Source organism: Falco biarmicus, chromosome 18 (genome assembly GCF_023638135.1).
Source record: "Falco biarmicus isolate bFalBia1 chromosome 18, bFalBia1.pri, whole genome shotgun sequence".
NCBI classification, from domain to species: Eukaryota; Metazoa; Chordata; class Aves; order Falconiformes; family Falconidae; genus Falco; species Falco biarmicus.
In genome coordinates, this window is record NC_079305.1 from 3,740,706 (window position 1) to 3,754,359 (window position 13,654).

General features: G+C 53.1%; 1 protein-coding gene across 13 annotated transcripts in view; it reads left to right on the forward strand.

Annotated features, from left to right (window-relative positions):
* The window catches only part of PEBP4 (phosphatidylethanolamine binding protein 4), an 80,020-nt gene that overhangs the window by 8,761 nt on the left and 57,605 nt on the right, over window positions 1-13,654 (forward strand). For all 13 annotated transcript variants that reach the window (XM_056321764.1, XM_056321762.1, XM_056321763.1 and 10 more), the window contains exons 3-4: window positions 779-924; window positions 2,391-2,523. In XM_056321764.1, the coding sequence (XP_056177739.1) occupies window positions 779-924; window positions 2,391-2,523 (279 nt within the window). The remainder of the gene's footprint in view (window positions 1-778; window positions 925-2,390; window positions 2,524-13,654) is intronic.

A 13,654-nucleotide genomic window follows, 5' to 3' on the forward strand; every position in this document is an offset into this window, starting at 1 on the left:
GCGGGGGGCTTGGCAGGGCTGTGGCTATATAGACCCCCTACCTTGGCTCACCTCCTCCTTGAGGCTTGGCTCCCGCTTTGTGCAGGCTCATGGGTGGCCATGGCTGTTCCCCTGAGAGAAAAGCTCTTCCCTGCTCCAGGGGGGGTGGCTAGGTTCAAGGTGAACCCTTGTGCTGTTCCCCTACAGATGCTCTGCCTGGGGTCAGGGATGCGCTGGTCACGCATCCGTCAGTGATGGTCCTGGTTAGACCATGACCAAGCCCCAAACCAATTTTTCCATCTTTTCCATCACATGAGAATCCCATGGAGAGCAGCAGGGCCAGCACCTGGAGGCAGAGACTCTGTCCCCTCTTGGTGTTCCATCTTGGAGTGTGGTGGCACAGGGGTCACTGCTGGTGACAGTAGCTGGGCTGCCCAGGCTATGATGTCATATGTGCACATCCCTGGTGCCGTGCAGGAGGGTGGCAATGCACCTTGCTTGTAGGTGGGCAGAAACGGGCGCTCAAAGATGCGGGATCTTGCTGCAAGCCCACTGGTGGCTCGGTGCAGCAGCAGGAAATGTGGTTCCTTTCTGGTATAATCGGGATTAATGATGTAAAAATGGTGGAAATGGGGGGTGGGGATGATGTCTAAGGGTGGGTGTGAGCTGGTGTCTGGGAGGAGCTGAACTGGAGCATGGTGGTGATGATGCTGTGGCTGCCAGGAGGTGCTGAGGGGGGCAGCGCGGGGTCACAGCTCTACCCATGGGACTGACCCTCTCTGTCCCTTGGTCCCCACAGGGCAGGATGAAGCTGCTGGCTGCTGTGTTGCTGGCTGCTGGCCTGCTCAGCACCGCTGCTGGGAAGGAACAGCCCCCCCGGCCAGATGAGCCCTCGAAGACCTGCTTCTTCCAGACGCTCAGCAGCGTGGACAGTGAGTTCTGCAGGTGAGGGGGTGACCCCCTGGCTCTTCCCTGAGCTGCCTCAGCTCTGGGATCCAGTCCCATGCGTGCCCAGGGTGTCACCTCCTGGGACACTTAATTCCTGGATCCCTTTTGCCAGAGCTATAAATACGGGCTGCTTTCTCCCTTTTGCCAGGAATCTGAGCCAGAGCGGTGCCCACCGCGCTGTGCTGCTCCGACCACAACCTGGGGTCTTCGTGTCCTGGGTCAGCCAGAGCTGTTCCCTGATCTGTCGTGCAGAGGCTCTTACAGAGACATAACAGCATCAGAGATGACGAGTGGTTTCTACAGAAAGTTTTAGAGGAAGGAGGCTGTTTTTTGGGGAAGAAGCGTGCTGGAATAGTTCACCCTGCAGACCTCAGAGCCCATGCTGCAGGAATGCTGATGCTTACGGCATGGGAAGAGGAAGAAATGGGGGGGGGGGGAGGTCCCCTGGAGCTGCAAGCAGGCAGCTGGCTGCTGTACGGGCTGAGCAGCCACCAAATGCACCCCCTGATCAAATATCTGGATGCTGAAGGTCCTTGGCTAAAACTCTTGTGGCCTGTGGGCCGCTGGAGATGGGAGGCAGCAGCACACACGTGCCCCTTGCCGTGGGGGCGGGTGAGTGTCTTAATATCCCACATCGCTGGGAGCTTCTGCCTCAAACCCATCCTTTCTGCTGCTTCTCAGTTAACCAGAACGTTCTCTAAATAAGAACAACTTGATCTTCTAGATCCAGGCAAGCAGAGACTTCTCTTGTCCCCGGTTTCCTCCCACCAACTATGAGGAAAAGCCCCTTGCTCTGAGCCCGCAGCCCCCCCAGTGCCAGCCCGGTGCTGTGTGGGTGCTGGCTGCAGGATTTAAGGGCTCCTCCTGGGAGGGTCATGGCAGTGGCAGCTTATCAGTGGCCTTGAGATTCGCTAGCTACGTGCTGTGGTGACCTGGCAGCTTGCTCCAGTGGCCCCTTTCGCTGTTGGATAATGCAGAAGCTGGAGATAGAGGATTATTGCACTATCGGTACCCAAAACACGGAGGAGACTTGTCCCTGCTTTCAAATTGCAAGTGGGAGAAGGGGGCTCAGGGCTCAAACAGCCTCTCTGAGGCCAAGGGGGGTGGGGAGTGAGGGTGGCTTTGTTCTCCATCTTCAGCCCTTAGTTTAACCCACATGGGCCATGATTTTTAAAGACTATATTCCCAGTATTTTCCAGGCTAAGGTGTGCTGAGCCATAATGAATGTTTAAAGCTTTGTTGCTGCTTGGGAGAGGGAGCAGACCCCATGGTTATGTTACAGTGTGGGAGGGTGCTTATCCTGGTGCGCAAGGTGCCCAGCATCTTTGATGGCTGCAAGTTGGATCCCACATCCCAGCACTGCAACCACAGCTCAAGCCTGGCTGGGAAGCGGCACCAATTCCCATCCCTGGTGTGGGAATCACACTCTTCTCTCTTTTTTTTCTTTTTTTTTTTTCCCCCAGAGGGGATTTAGAAATTATCTACCCGGAGCTGGGTGATGTTGGCTGCACATACATCCCCAAGTGCCACCAGTACCGCCGGCGGATCAGCAAGGAGTGGGGCAGCCCCCGTGTCCGGTACCCCCAGGCTGAGGAGGTGAGTCCTGAGTTGCATCACTTGCGAGCAGCTGCTCCACGCTTCTCCAGGTTAATTAAAGGTGTCGCTGGATCACAGGGGAGGAATCCACTGGGAAGGGATGGCGCGCGTGTGTGTACTTTGAGCCTGCCCGTGACACCCTGGCACTGGCAGCTGGGCTGGGACACCCAGTGCCTGTGCTTTGGGTGCTGGGGACACCCTGGAGCCATTCACCCTGTACTATGTGTGGCTCAGCACCGCTGTCCTGTGGCCAAAGTGCAGTTACTTGGGTTGTGCTCGTAACACTTGCCTGATACCAGGGTGACTTTCTCAGCTTCCCCCCTCGCCGTCCTTCCCTGTTGCTTCAGAGTTTTGGTTCATGGCTGATTTGTGGGTAAACTGAAATGCTGAATTTTCGGGCTGTGGTAGCAAAAAAGTGCATACATGGATATCTTTTTTTTTTTTTTGCAATTGCTTGCAAACTTTCAAAGCAAAGAGATGCTCTGGCTGGGTGTTTGCATCCCTGGGGCTTGCCTGGAGAAACCAGAGGAATTCACCTGCCGAAGTCCTGGGCGGCAAAGGGTTTGTAACGCGGCATTGATGTGACCGTGATGGGTGACCGGATGGTGGGTGGTCCTTGCCCGGAGCCCCCCGGGCTGCAGTGCCCCTCTGCTGCCGCCAGGTGGCAGCATTGAACTTCCCGAGCCCCAGCGCAGCCCGGCACCGGGAGCCGCGGGGTCCCCCCCGGGCGCTGCCCCCCTGCTGGGGGATGCCCTGGGGGGGCGGGGGGGTGGTGTGTGTGTGTAGGAGCGCGGCGCTGTGCGGGTGTTGGGTGTTGCGATGGCATCCCGCATCCCCGCTGCCAGCTGCCCAGCTTGGGGACCACTGTCTGTGGGAGGATGAGGTGGCATCTGCTTGCAGGGGGGTCCTTGTCCCCAAATCCCCAGCGTGATCCTTGTCCCAGCAACCGCCGTGTGCTGTTTCCCCATCATTAGCTCCAACCCTGGCAGCTGCAGATGCTTCAGCTGTAGTTAATAAGGGAGAAACTCGGCTCTTGGCTTTACCTTGAAGTGTTAAGAATCAGTTTTTCTGGCTGCTTCCTTGCCGTCTGGAAAGTCTCTTCCCCCTGTTGATCACATGGTTTGAAGTATAACTTTCCCTTAAAGATGTCTGATTCTTCCAAAAAAATAATTCTCCCTGGCAGAGGATGCTGGATGTAAAATCATCCATCACTTGTGCATTGCTTTCCAGTAGTCTGAAATTTCCCAGGGATGTAGGCAGTTGCTTTTCTTTTTATTTTTGTCCTGGAAAGCAAACCACGGCAGGGAGAAGGGAAGGGACTGGGTGGTGATGCTGGTGGGTGCAGCTCTGTCCTGTCAGCTATGCCGGGGTGGGGGTCTGGGGGAGAAGCAGAGGCAGAGCCTTGCCCAGCTGTGCTGGGGGGATGCAGGTTTGGCATCCGCAAACAGGAGCGGGCGAGTGAACCTGCCCAGTCTGGGCTTGGGAGCTGGCTCTGTGTGGCACTCCTGCAGGCTGATTTTTGGGATGGGATGCTGGCTGCGGGGGGTGGAGGGGCAGGGTCCCTGGGGAGCCCGTGGCAGGGGGCTGGCGGCTCCCACTGGCATCGGGGCTGGCTGATGCCTTGTCTCCGCTGGCAGATCTGTCACCGTCTCTTTCCAAGACAACTCGGCACATCTTGTGCTGAGGTGGCATCTGAGGACACGGGCCCTGCTGCTTCCTGTGGCTTGCATTTCTCCTCTCCTCTGGCCTTCACCAAGAACATCCCAGCTCCTGCAGCGTGCCGGCAGGGGTCTTCGGGCAAGGGGCTCCACGGCCTTGAATCAGTTGCAGAGAACTGGCTCTGAATACCCTCAGGCTTTTCCTATAGGGACATAATATTTCTTACTCCTAAACCTGTAAGGATGCTTTGGGATAATTTCTTCCCCCAAAAAAAAATAATCCTTAAGTGGGAACAAAGTTGCCTCATCTTGTGCTGGGGCTGAGGCTTGCACAGGCAGCAGGGTTGCTTTTTATGGTTTATGATGGAATTCCTAAGGTCAGAAAGTTGGGGGTTTGTTTTTTGTGGTTATTTTTTTAATTCTCAAGTGAGAATGGGGAACCTCACTCTGCTGAAGTTATCTCCGTCTCTATGTGATGCTTCTCGGCACAGAGGGATGCTCCAGTCCTGCCAGGGCTTGGCCATCTCCTGGATGGAGTGGTGAGGCACGGGCTGGCTACACGACTTCCAAATCGGTGACAGAAAAACTCGGGGTTTGAGTATGAAAACTTGTGTAGGAAGTGTCTGCTTTCTGTGGAACACTTTGTCTCTTCGAGAAAAACAACCACCAAAAAAGCCAAATGTGGAATGTTTGTTTCTATCTTTGGAAATATTTATCAGTTTGAGGGAGGGGGAATGGGGTATTTCCCATCCTTGTTCCAGATACTGGTACTGGGTCCGGTGGGGGCTCTGTTTTGCTTGCCTGGGTCAAAGGTCTCTGCTCACAGCCTTGGAGGAGGCGACATCCATGTGTTTGTGGGTGAAGGATCTTCAAGTGGGGTGGCATCTTGCAAAGCTGAGCTCTGACAGGCATCTCCCACTGTTTGGTCCGGGGGACTTGAATACATCTTCTTGTGTGTTTGTAGGGATTTCAGTGTTTCTCCAGTTTAGACACTGGGCTGTTGCAGGCAGGCAGCCTTATCAAGCACCGCTTTTACTTCCCAAAAGACCCATCTTTGATTTCTTAGCAAGGAAGGCAGCTGTTACGTCTGGCTGCTGTCTCTGCGAGCAGCGTGCTCAGGCGAAGGAGTGAGATGCGTTGCCAGACGCAGGAGGCCAGTGGCTGGTTTGGGCACCCTGGAAACCCTGTAACTGCTGGGGACAGACACATCAACCTGCTCTATGTGGTGGGAAGCGTCTGTCCCCCAGCCCCGAGCTGGAGCTGGGCAGCCAGTTGGGCTGTCTGGGTGCCGGGGATGCTCGGTCCTTGCTTGCAGACCACTCTGAACGCTGGGGGACCCCTCTGTGGGCATCCCATTTGGGTAGCGCTGCAAGGATGTGACACGGAGCAAACGCCAAATGCAGCTGGGAAAATTTCTGTTGGCACCTTCCTGAAAACCCTGGCAGAGGAGCTGCTGCCAAGCCCTTTCCCAGGTGCAAGGAGGGAGCGGTGGAGAACATCTGGATAGATGGGAAATGCACCCTCCTTGTCCTGCCTCAATATTGCTTTGCTCAACCAAAAATAAATTGGAAAAGAAAATTGGACATTGCATCAATTTGGGGCAAGTTTATAAATTCTGCAGCTAAGCAATCCCAATAGAAAATGATAGATCGCCAGCGCGCACGCAGCCCCTGCCGTGATGTATAGTCGCATTAGCCGAAACGCCGTGTTACATGATTCTGTTTTATTACCACTGTTGGTGGCAGACAGAAAAACAGATTACGCTTGAGATCAAATCGATAGGAACTTTATTTACTGGCCTTTTAAAAACATATTTCTGCACTTTATAAAAACATACAATAGGTGCTATTGATGCTATATAGAACTTGTCTGCTTGTTAAAAAGCAATTTACCCGCCACGAAGGTCTTGAGCTGCGCTTTGCGGCTCTACCTTTTTACCTGCTCCTCCAGATTTGTTTTCATCTGTGGGGTTTGACGACTTCCTTAAAGGTTTCCTTGGGCTGTGCCATTGCTTGTTTAGGACATGGGGAAGGGGTAGGACTTGTTGTCTGGACGAGGGGCCAGGCATCTCTGAAATAAAGTGATTTTTTATTTTTTTCCCAGGGCTCCTACCCCAAATTGAACTTAGTTCAACTTTGAATTGTTTCTGCAAGAATCCTCTCCTGTCCAAATCAGTATGAGGAAGCAACTTGTGCATCCATGAACTAGAACTTTTCTGCAGCTGTACAGATTTTTCTCTGCTCTTCCAAGAACTGTCCCTTTCATAGCATCTTACTTAAAACCGTTTCTGTGGCAGAATGAGCTGGAGCTGAAACGGCAGCTGGAAAAGCCCCCCTCAGCTGCACAAAGCATGGGGTGATGCCTTCATGGGTTGCATCAGACTTAATCCAGCAGCACCTCTGTGTGTTTGTTGTGCCTAAGCCTGTAACCTGCCCCCTGGGGTGATGCCCCTGCCCTGCCCAGGGTGAAGGGCAGGAGAACAAGCCTCTCCCAGGAGCTTGGATTGTTCTGGAGTCCATGGCAGAGTCGTTGCTGGTGATGTCCCAGCCTCAGCCCCAACTCTTCCCCCCTTTTGTGAACACTTAGTGGCTGGGTTGTGAACAGTCCTGATTTATAAAGGTTTCTGTGCTCTAGGGTCTGGTGCCCATTATTTGGAAAATTATTTGTATGGGGAAATTCATTAGCTTTTAACAAAAGGAGGAGAAGGTCTGCTTAATCCCCTAATTGGGATGTGCTCTAGTTGTGTCAGGCAGTGATTTGCAGCTGGCTGGAAGAGGGGGCTTTTGAGTGGCACTCAGGTTAAATTCAAGTCTCATTAAAGCTGGGTTTAAGCAGAAGATTCCTGACAGTTTGTGTATCCTCCTTGGCTCGTGGAACTGTCTGGGGTTAAGGAGCCACCAGCATGTTTTTCTCTCAATCCTGTCTGGGCTACTTTTAAAAAAAACAATGGCCCAACATTCCTTCCTGATGCTGTCAGCCAGATATTATGGGGATTAGCCCAAGCCCCTGGTGATGAACCCCTCCCTTTCGCCCTGTTGGAGCTGATGCTGGTTTGGGTTCCCATGCCCTGGGACCATGCCATGGCATACCAGCATCCCCAACTTCAGAGGGCTGCCAGCCCCGCGGCTCCCCGGCGCCTGGGACCGTCCCGGCTTTGCAGCAACTTCTGAGCGGTGGTGTTGGTGTGAGGCCTGCGAGCTACCAAAGTGCCTGTTTGAGGGCTCGTGTGGGGTGTTAAAGCAAAAAAAAAAAAAAAAAAAAAAAAATCTGTGTGCCACAGGCTTTTCTGTGCTGCATCAGCCCTGTCCTCTGCTGACCCGCTCCCAGGCAGGACCATGCAGGACCTGGCGCGCTGCAGCCACCTCTGCTTTGGTGGAGGTTTGCACAGTGGAGCTGGGTCGGGATGCAATCCCCGTCCTGCAAAGCACTGCATGACTTTCTGTGCCTCTTGGAGCAGAGCATCCCTGATGGAAAGCTCTGGAGAAGCGTGGGGTGTTAGTCCCTGCTGGGTCCTTACCCCACCGGAGGGGACCAGTGGGACAGCTGGTGCCACATGCCATGAGAACCTCTTTCCGTGAGCAATCTTGGCAGAAATGTCACTTTGCATCAGTTTTATTACCTACACGTTTGCTGGACGTTTAACCATCCTGGACAAATAACCTTCTCCTTCAGGCAGAAGGGATGGGCTCTGGGGGTGACAAGAACCATGGTCATCAAGTCTGCTCTCCTCGTTGCTGATGTATTGGCATCCGCGCCGGTGCGGGACAGACACTTGTCCCTATTTCAACAGCAAAATGTTTGAAGCAGCTGATGCTTTTACTTTGATCCCTGTAAACACTATACAGTAATCAAAGTTTAAGCTGCTTTGGGTGAAATAATTGCTTAACAATCATATAAGACAAAGTGATTCAACAAATGACAATTAGGACTTGTGATATACAGAACAGATGCATTCAGTGTACCATATTATAATGTGCTAATACAAGATTGACAGCACAATAATAGGAGAGAACAGCCACTCAGCCTATAATTCGAAACCAAATGTGAGGCTGTCCACAGAGCTCAAATCCTAACAGGCTGTAAAATTAGAGGTAAGAAGGCACAAGTTTCACAAAGACTCATTAGCAGGTTGGCTGTGAATTTCCAAGGGAAGGGGGGAAATTTCCTGCTGGAGGATTACTTGTAGGTTGCAGTGCAAGGGATGGAAGGGGGGGGGACACACCTCAACCTCCGCCCATCTATATGTTGGGAAGCGAGTAACTTATATCTCCCTGGTCTCAAATGGGTGGTAGATGCTGCTTTCCCCTGTTAGCACCCAGGGTTTGGAGCAGAGGCTGCTCTGGTGCCGAGGCAGCATCAGCATCCCGATGCCGGGGCATCAGCTGCATCAGTGAGCGTTACTGTATGGCACGGATACATGAACCAGACAACGGTGTGAAGGACCAACTGAAATTCAGACTGATCTGAACACGGAGGTCTAACGGGCGTTCCCTGTGGGAGCTGGGTGCTTTCCAAGCCCTAAATGATACTGATGGGTGACGGGGGCACCCTTTAGCCCTGTCCGTGGCGATTAAGGCGGCTGGCTGGTGCTTGCTCTTCTCTTTGGGTAAATCAAGAGACGGGGACATGTGCAGGAGCGGAGGCTGTCAATCTCTAATGCCCTGCGTGAGCGGGGAGCACGCTGGCACGTGGAGAGGCAGGAGCGGGGGTCCATCCCCCCCAGCCCCCCTCCCCGGCCTGGATTCGCTCCACGATGTGCGGTGTGTGCTGCTCTCTCCTCCTAGAGCTGCTTTGGAGCCAAAGAGATCAAAGGAGCTAATATTTTCAGCGCTGGTGACAAAACAGACTTCAGCTCATCTTGTACTTTACACACACCATGCACTTATTTCACTAACGTATAATTTTATCATATTTTATTATTAAATAAACATGCCAGAAAAAATACTTTTTGCGTGTGGGGGAGGATGAAAAGGTTTGGTAATTAAAACTTCTATCCATCAATGCTTAACTCCAAGAGATAATTGTGTTGCTTCTGCAGACGTATATTTTGTATTGAATCACCCAGTTTTGTGTTAAAATCGGAGCCGGCGCTCGTGTGTGTGTGTGGAGCTGGGATGTGCCGTGGGCTGTGCGTGATCCCAGCAGGCACATCCCAGGATTGGGAATTTGGCTTTTTGTCTCCGTGATGCTGGTTTATTGCACGGGCAAGTCCCTGACACCACAGGGCACCTTTGTAACCGCTTCGAGTTTGTTAATACAAAAGCCGCAGTGATGCGCCCATCTGGCGGGCCTGTTGTAAAGATATAAAGAATTTTTCAATTTTTTTTTTTTTAACTGTAAAGCTGAAGCACATTGTAGAAGCAGATTAATCTATTCAAAATAACCTAATCTTTTGGGTTTGGTTTTTGGTTGGTTGTTTTTTGGGGGTTTTGGTTTTTTTTTTTCTTCCTTCTTCTCCATTCTGTTTGGGATTTTCCCGGGATGCTCTGGGTGCCAGTGTGGGTGTCCAGCACTCTGGGTTTAAGAGCCTCAGCTGGGGTGACACTAGAGGAATGGCTGCGAAGCTCAGCCCTCCTTTTATTTATTCCTACCCATTTTATTTTGGAGAAGACCCTTAGGAAGCGCTGCCCCCACAAAATGCGTCAGGGGCTTCAAAGTCAGCCTCATCACCACAGTTGCTGGCGGACCAGGGAGCCCCGAGGTGAAGTGTCACTTGCTGGTCTCCTGCCCTCTCCAGGAGCTGCCTTGACTGTTTCAAAAGGAATTTGCGGCATTTTGGGTGGGCAGGAGGGTTCATAGCGGGAGGCAGGCTCCTCTAGCCACTCCTGGCACTTGTGCCTTGAAAATTGAATTTGTGGGGTCTGAAATCAGGTTTAATCGACTACCCGCACCCTCCTCATCTCCCCTGCGAGTTGCTGGCACTGACTCCATGCCGGATTGGTACCCAGAGGGAAAAGCATCCCTGCTGCTGCTGTAACAAGGAGTGAACACAGCTGGACAGGGACACTGTGCAAAGCCGGGCATGCTCCTGCCCCTGCTCTGCAGCTCTGGCCTCACACCTTGTTGGGGCTGGGAAAAGCTCTGGGACCAGACCTGGCACGGGGTCGGGTGTACTGGGGGGGTGTCTTTGCTCCGTCACCCTTCCCACTGCAGGCAGGTATTGCCCTCCCTGCCCTTTGCAGAGGGGCCTGGGTGCAGCCGGGCTCTCGTGGGTCTCACTGGGATGCGGTGAGAGGCTGAGCACGTGGGTGAAAAACCCACGAAGTGGTGGTGGTGGCTTTGGTCCAGGAGGAGGGGGAAGTGCTATACTATGGGGATGTTTGCCCATAAAACACACCCTGACCTTACTGTGCTCAGGAACCCTCCCATGGGACTATCCGAGCATCTCCCATCCTCTCTCCGGTGTCTGGGGAGGCTCCAGCCTGCTCCTGCCTCAGTTTTGGCAGCGGAGGTTATTGATGCCCTTCAGCAGATCGAGGCGCAGCCCTCGCCATGTCCCTTTTCCACAGGGAAACCCGCTGTGTCCTGCTTTCCTGGGCAGCCTCCCGGGGGGCTCAGCCTCGCCGCTGGGCTCTGAGCTGGAGAAACCATCCCTGGGAGCCTTCCTTCCCTGCAGCATCTTCCCCGGTGCCTCCCCGCCAGCACAGGAGCCTTTTCCATGGATGAGTAATTCTTCCCAATTTGGGGGCTCCTTCCTGCGCCGTAACAACCCTGAGCTCGCCTGCTTCGTTCCAGCTGCCAATCTGCGGCAGAAATTTCCCCCTTTTCCCGGCGGAGGGGAGGGGACGGGGGATCTCGGTTATACAAGCTGGGGTTGGGGCGACTATTTTGGATCCCTCCTTCCTGCCTCCAAATTGCAGCTTTGAATGTGACAAGTTACAAAACACTTGAGTCATTTCTCTCTTGCGCGCTGCCTTTTCCCCCACAAGGAGAAGATGGTTTGGGTTGTTTTATAGGGGGGAAAAAAAATAATAAAAAAAAATAAATGGGGGGGGGGGGGGAGGAAGGCGGCTCCCCCCAGCCCGGGCGGCTGCGTGCAGCCCACACGCAGGGTAACTCTGAGTGCTGTTTATGTAAGCTGCTCATGTTCTGCTGAGCTGCAGCGAGAGCTGTTGTCAATTCAGAGGAAAGCCCACGTCTGCCCACGTAGGATCTCCCAAGCAGGGTTGTGTAACGGGGAACCAGGCAGCCGCGCTGTGCTGGGGGGCTGCCGTGCGATGCCAAGGCTGCTGGGGGGCTCGGGACATCCTGCTTAGGGGGGATGTCTTGGATATCTGGGGGTAAAGAAGTGGGAAGTGTCTGTAGTGCTGGGAAAAATTCTGCCTGCTTTGATGTGGTGAGAGGAGCTTGGTGCCTGCTGGTGGTCCCAGGGGGTTTGAGGATGCTCGGGGAGGTCCTGGCCCCACACTCGGCACGCGTGCCTCCATCCGAGCGTGCACGGTGCGTTTTAAACTCATCGAGTCATCAGGTGACTTCCAGCATCAATGTTTCTTGGGGTCCTGGAAGCAATGGGACTTTTCTGGCAGACAAAATTCAGCGTTGGACTCGAGGAAAATCTTTGCGTTATCCCCAGAGCCCCTTGACGGAGCTGGTGGCTGGTCCTGAGCGTACCCAGATCTCCCAAGACTCCGGCAAGCGAGCAAAGCCCCTGCTGGCCACTGTCGCCGGTGGGTCTGCACCCACGGCTTTAATATCTGGGGGGGTTACATCCACCGCTACAAACCCTTCGCATCCTCCTCCATATGGGGAGGGGGCCATGCATTATCATTTCAATAGCTCTTTACATAAATACGGAAGAATAAGAAAAGCTGGTGGCTTCTGTTGCTCCCAGCCTGTGAGAAACGCTATCTCGGTTATCGGATTTGAGTTCTTTTGCACTGTTACATTTTTATACATATTTATTCATGCAGAACTGAGGTGCCGAGCGAGTCGCCCTGCCACGGGGCTGCTGGGTGCACTGCTATACATAAGAATGCACCTTCATTTACATCCTCACTACTTGCCCACAATTGAACTATGTGGGTTATTTTCATTCCTCATGTGTATTTTTTTTTTTTTTAAAGGTGGGGGAAGGGGAGGAGGAGGAAGAAAAAAAACCCCAACCCTCTAAATTCACTTTTTGGACTTCTGTTAAAATTTTCCCTCCAGTATTTTTGTAACCCATAGAAATGTGGCACATGAGTGAGCTCCACCAGAGGGGAGAGATGAGGCCTGGGGATGAGGGGGCGGAATGCGTTTTGGGGCAAAGAGTAAGTTTATAACTATTTTTCTCGTAAGCGGAGCAGTTAGCTGCACTGCAAGCCATTCATCTTCTGATTTAATAACTCATTCTCCTTGTGCAGACATGAGGTATTATATTCCTGGATATTGCTTTTCTTGGTATCAAGTATGAAAGACGAATCCACATTTTTCTATTAAAATATGTTTTCGTGTAATTGAAATAATAATTTTTTGCTCCTTTTCCCCTTTATTTTGGGTACTAGAGCTCTCCTGCCACCTGGTCCCTCCTCCTGGCCTGACATTTATTTATTTCCCTTCCCAAGTGACAGGTTCAGCACCGGCAATGCAAACTCCTTCCTTTTCCCCTGCCCTGGGGGGGCTCGTGTGATGGGAGAAGCGCCACCGTTTCCTTTGAGCTGCCTCTAATCAAATAATAAATCGATATTATATGATATATAGGCTATTTTGTATCCAGCGTGTCTCCCATACTATGGGAGCTGATGCGCAGTCAGGGTGCCAGGGGGTACCAGCTAGCTCAGGGGCTTTGTGTGACCACCTCACCCTTGGCTGACACTTTTTTAGCAGCAACTCATCCCCTGGAGTGGCTAATTCCTTCTCCCTCTGGGGTGCAATGAGTTTGCAGGACCTCGAGGAAGGGCCAGGGTGGGCAGATCCCGGCGCGGTGGGTGCGTTGGTGGCCGTGGTGGGTTTTCTGGGAGCAGAGGGAGCTCTCGGCTCATGGCTCCGTCGCTTCCCGCGCCGCCTCGCCGGGGTTAACATCCTTAAACAAAACTTCTCCCTTTCATGTTCTCCTCGCCTGACTGTCTCTTAACTAATCATTTGATCTCCTCGTTTCTGCGAGAAGGTTCAGAGCCTGATCAGAAATTAATGGGAAAGGAGGAATTAAGCAGTGGATCAAAGTGGCCGCGTCGCGTGCTGCAGTTCGGGGCTGGAAGCAGGGGTGGCTGGTGGGGCGACGCGTGTCGTGGTGTCTGTGGGGGGGGACACACTGGGACCACAGCAGCTCCTGGTGCTCTCAGTCCAGTCCAGCCCCAGTGCCGCAGCAGGGAAGCAGCGAGCTGCAACCCTCGTGCAAAGGGTCTTGGTATTGCTGCAAGTGCCCATCACCCTCACGCCAGGCCTGGTACCGAGGGGCTCATAGCTGTCTCCGGAGGTTTTCCCACGTCTGGGGATGCTGCAGGGCAGCTGCGCTCCCCACAGCGCCAGAGCCCACGTACACGCAACAGGAATTC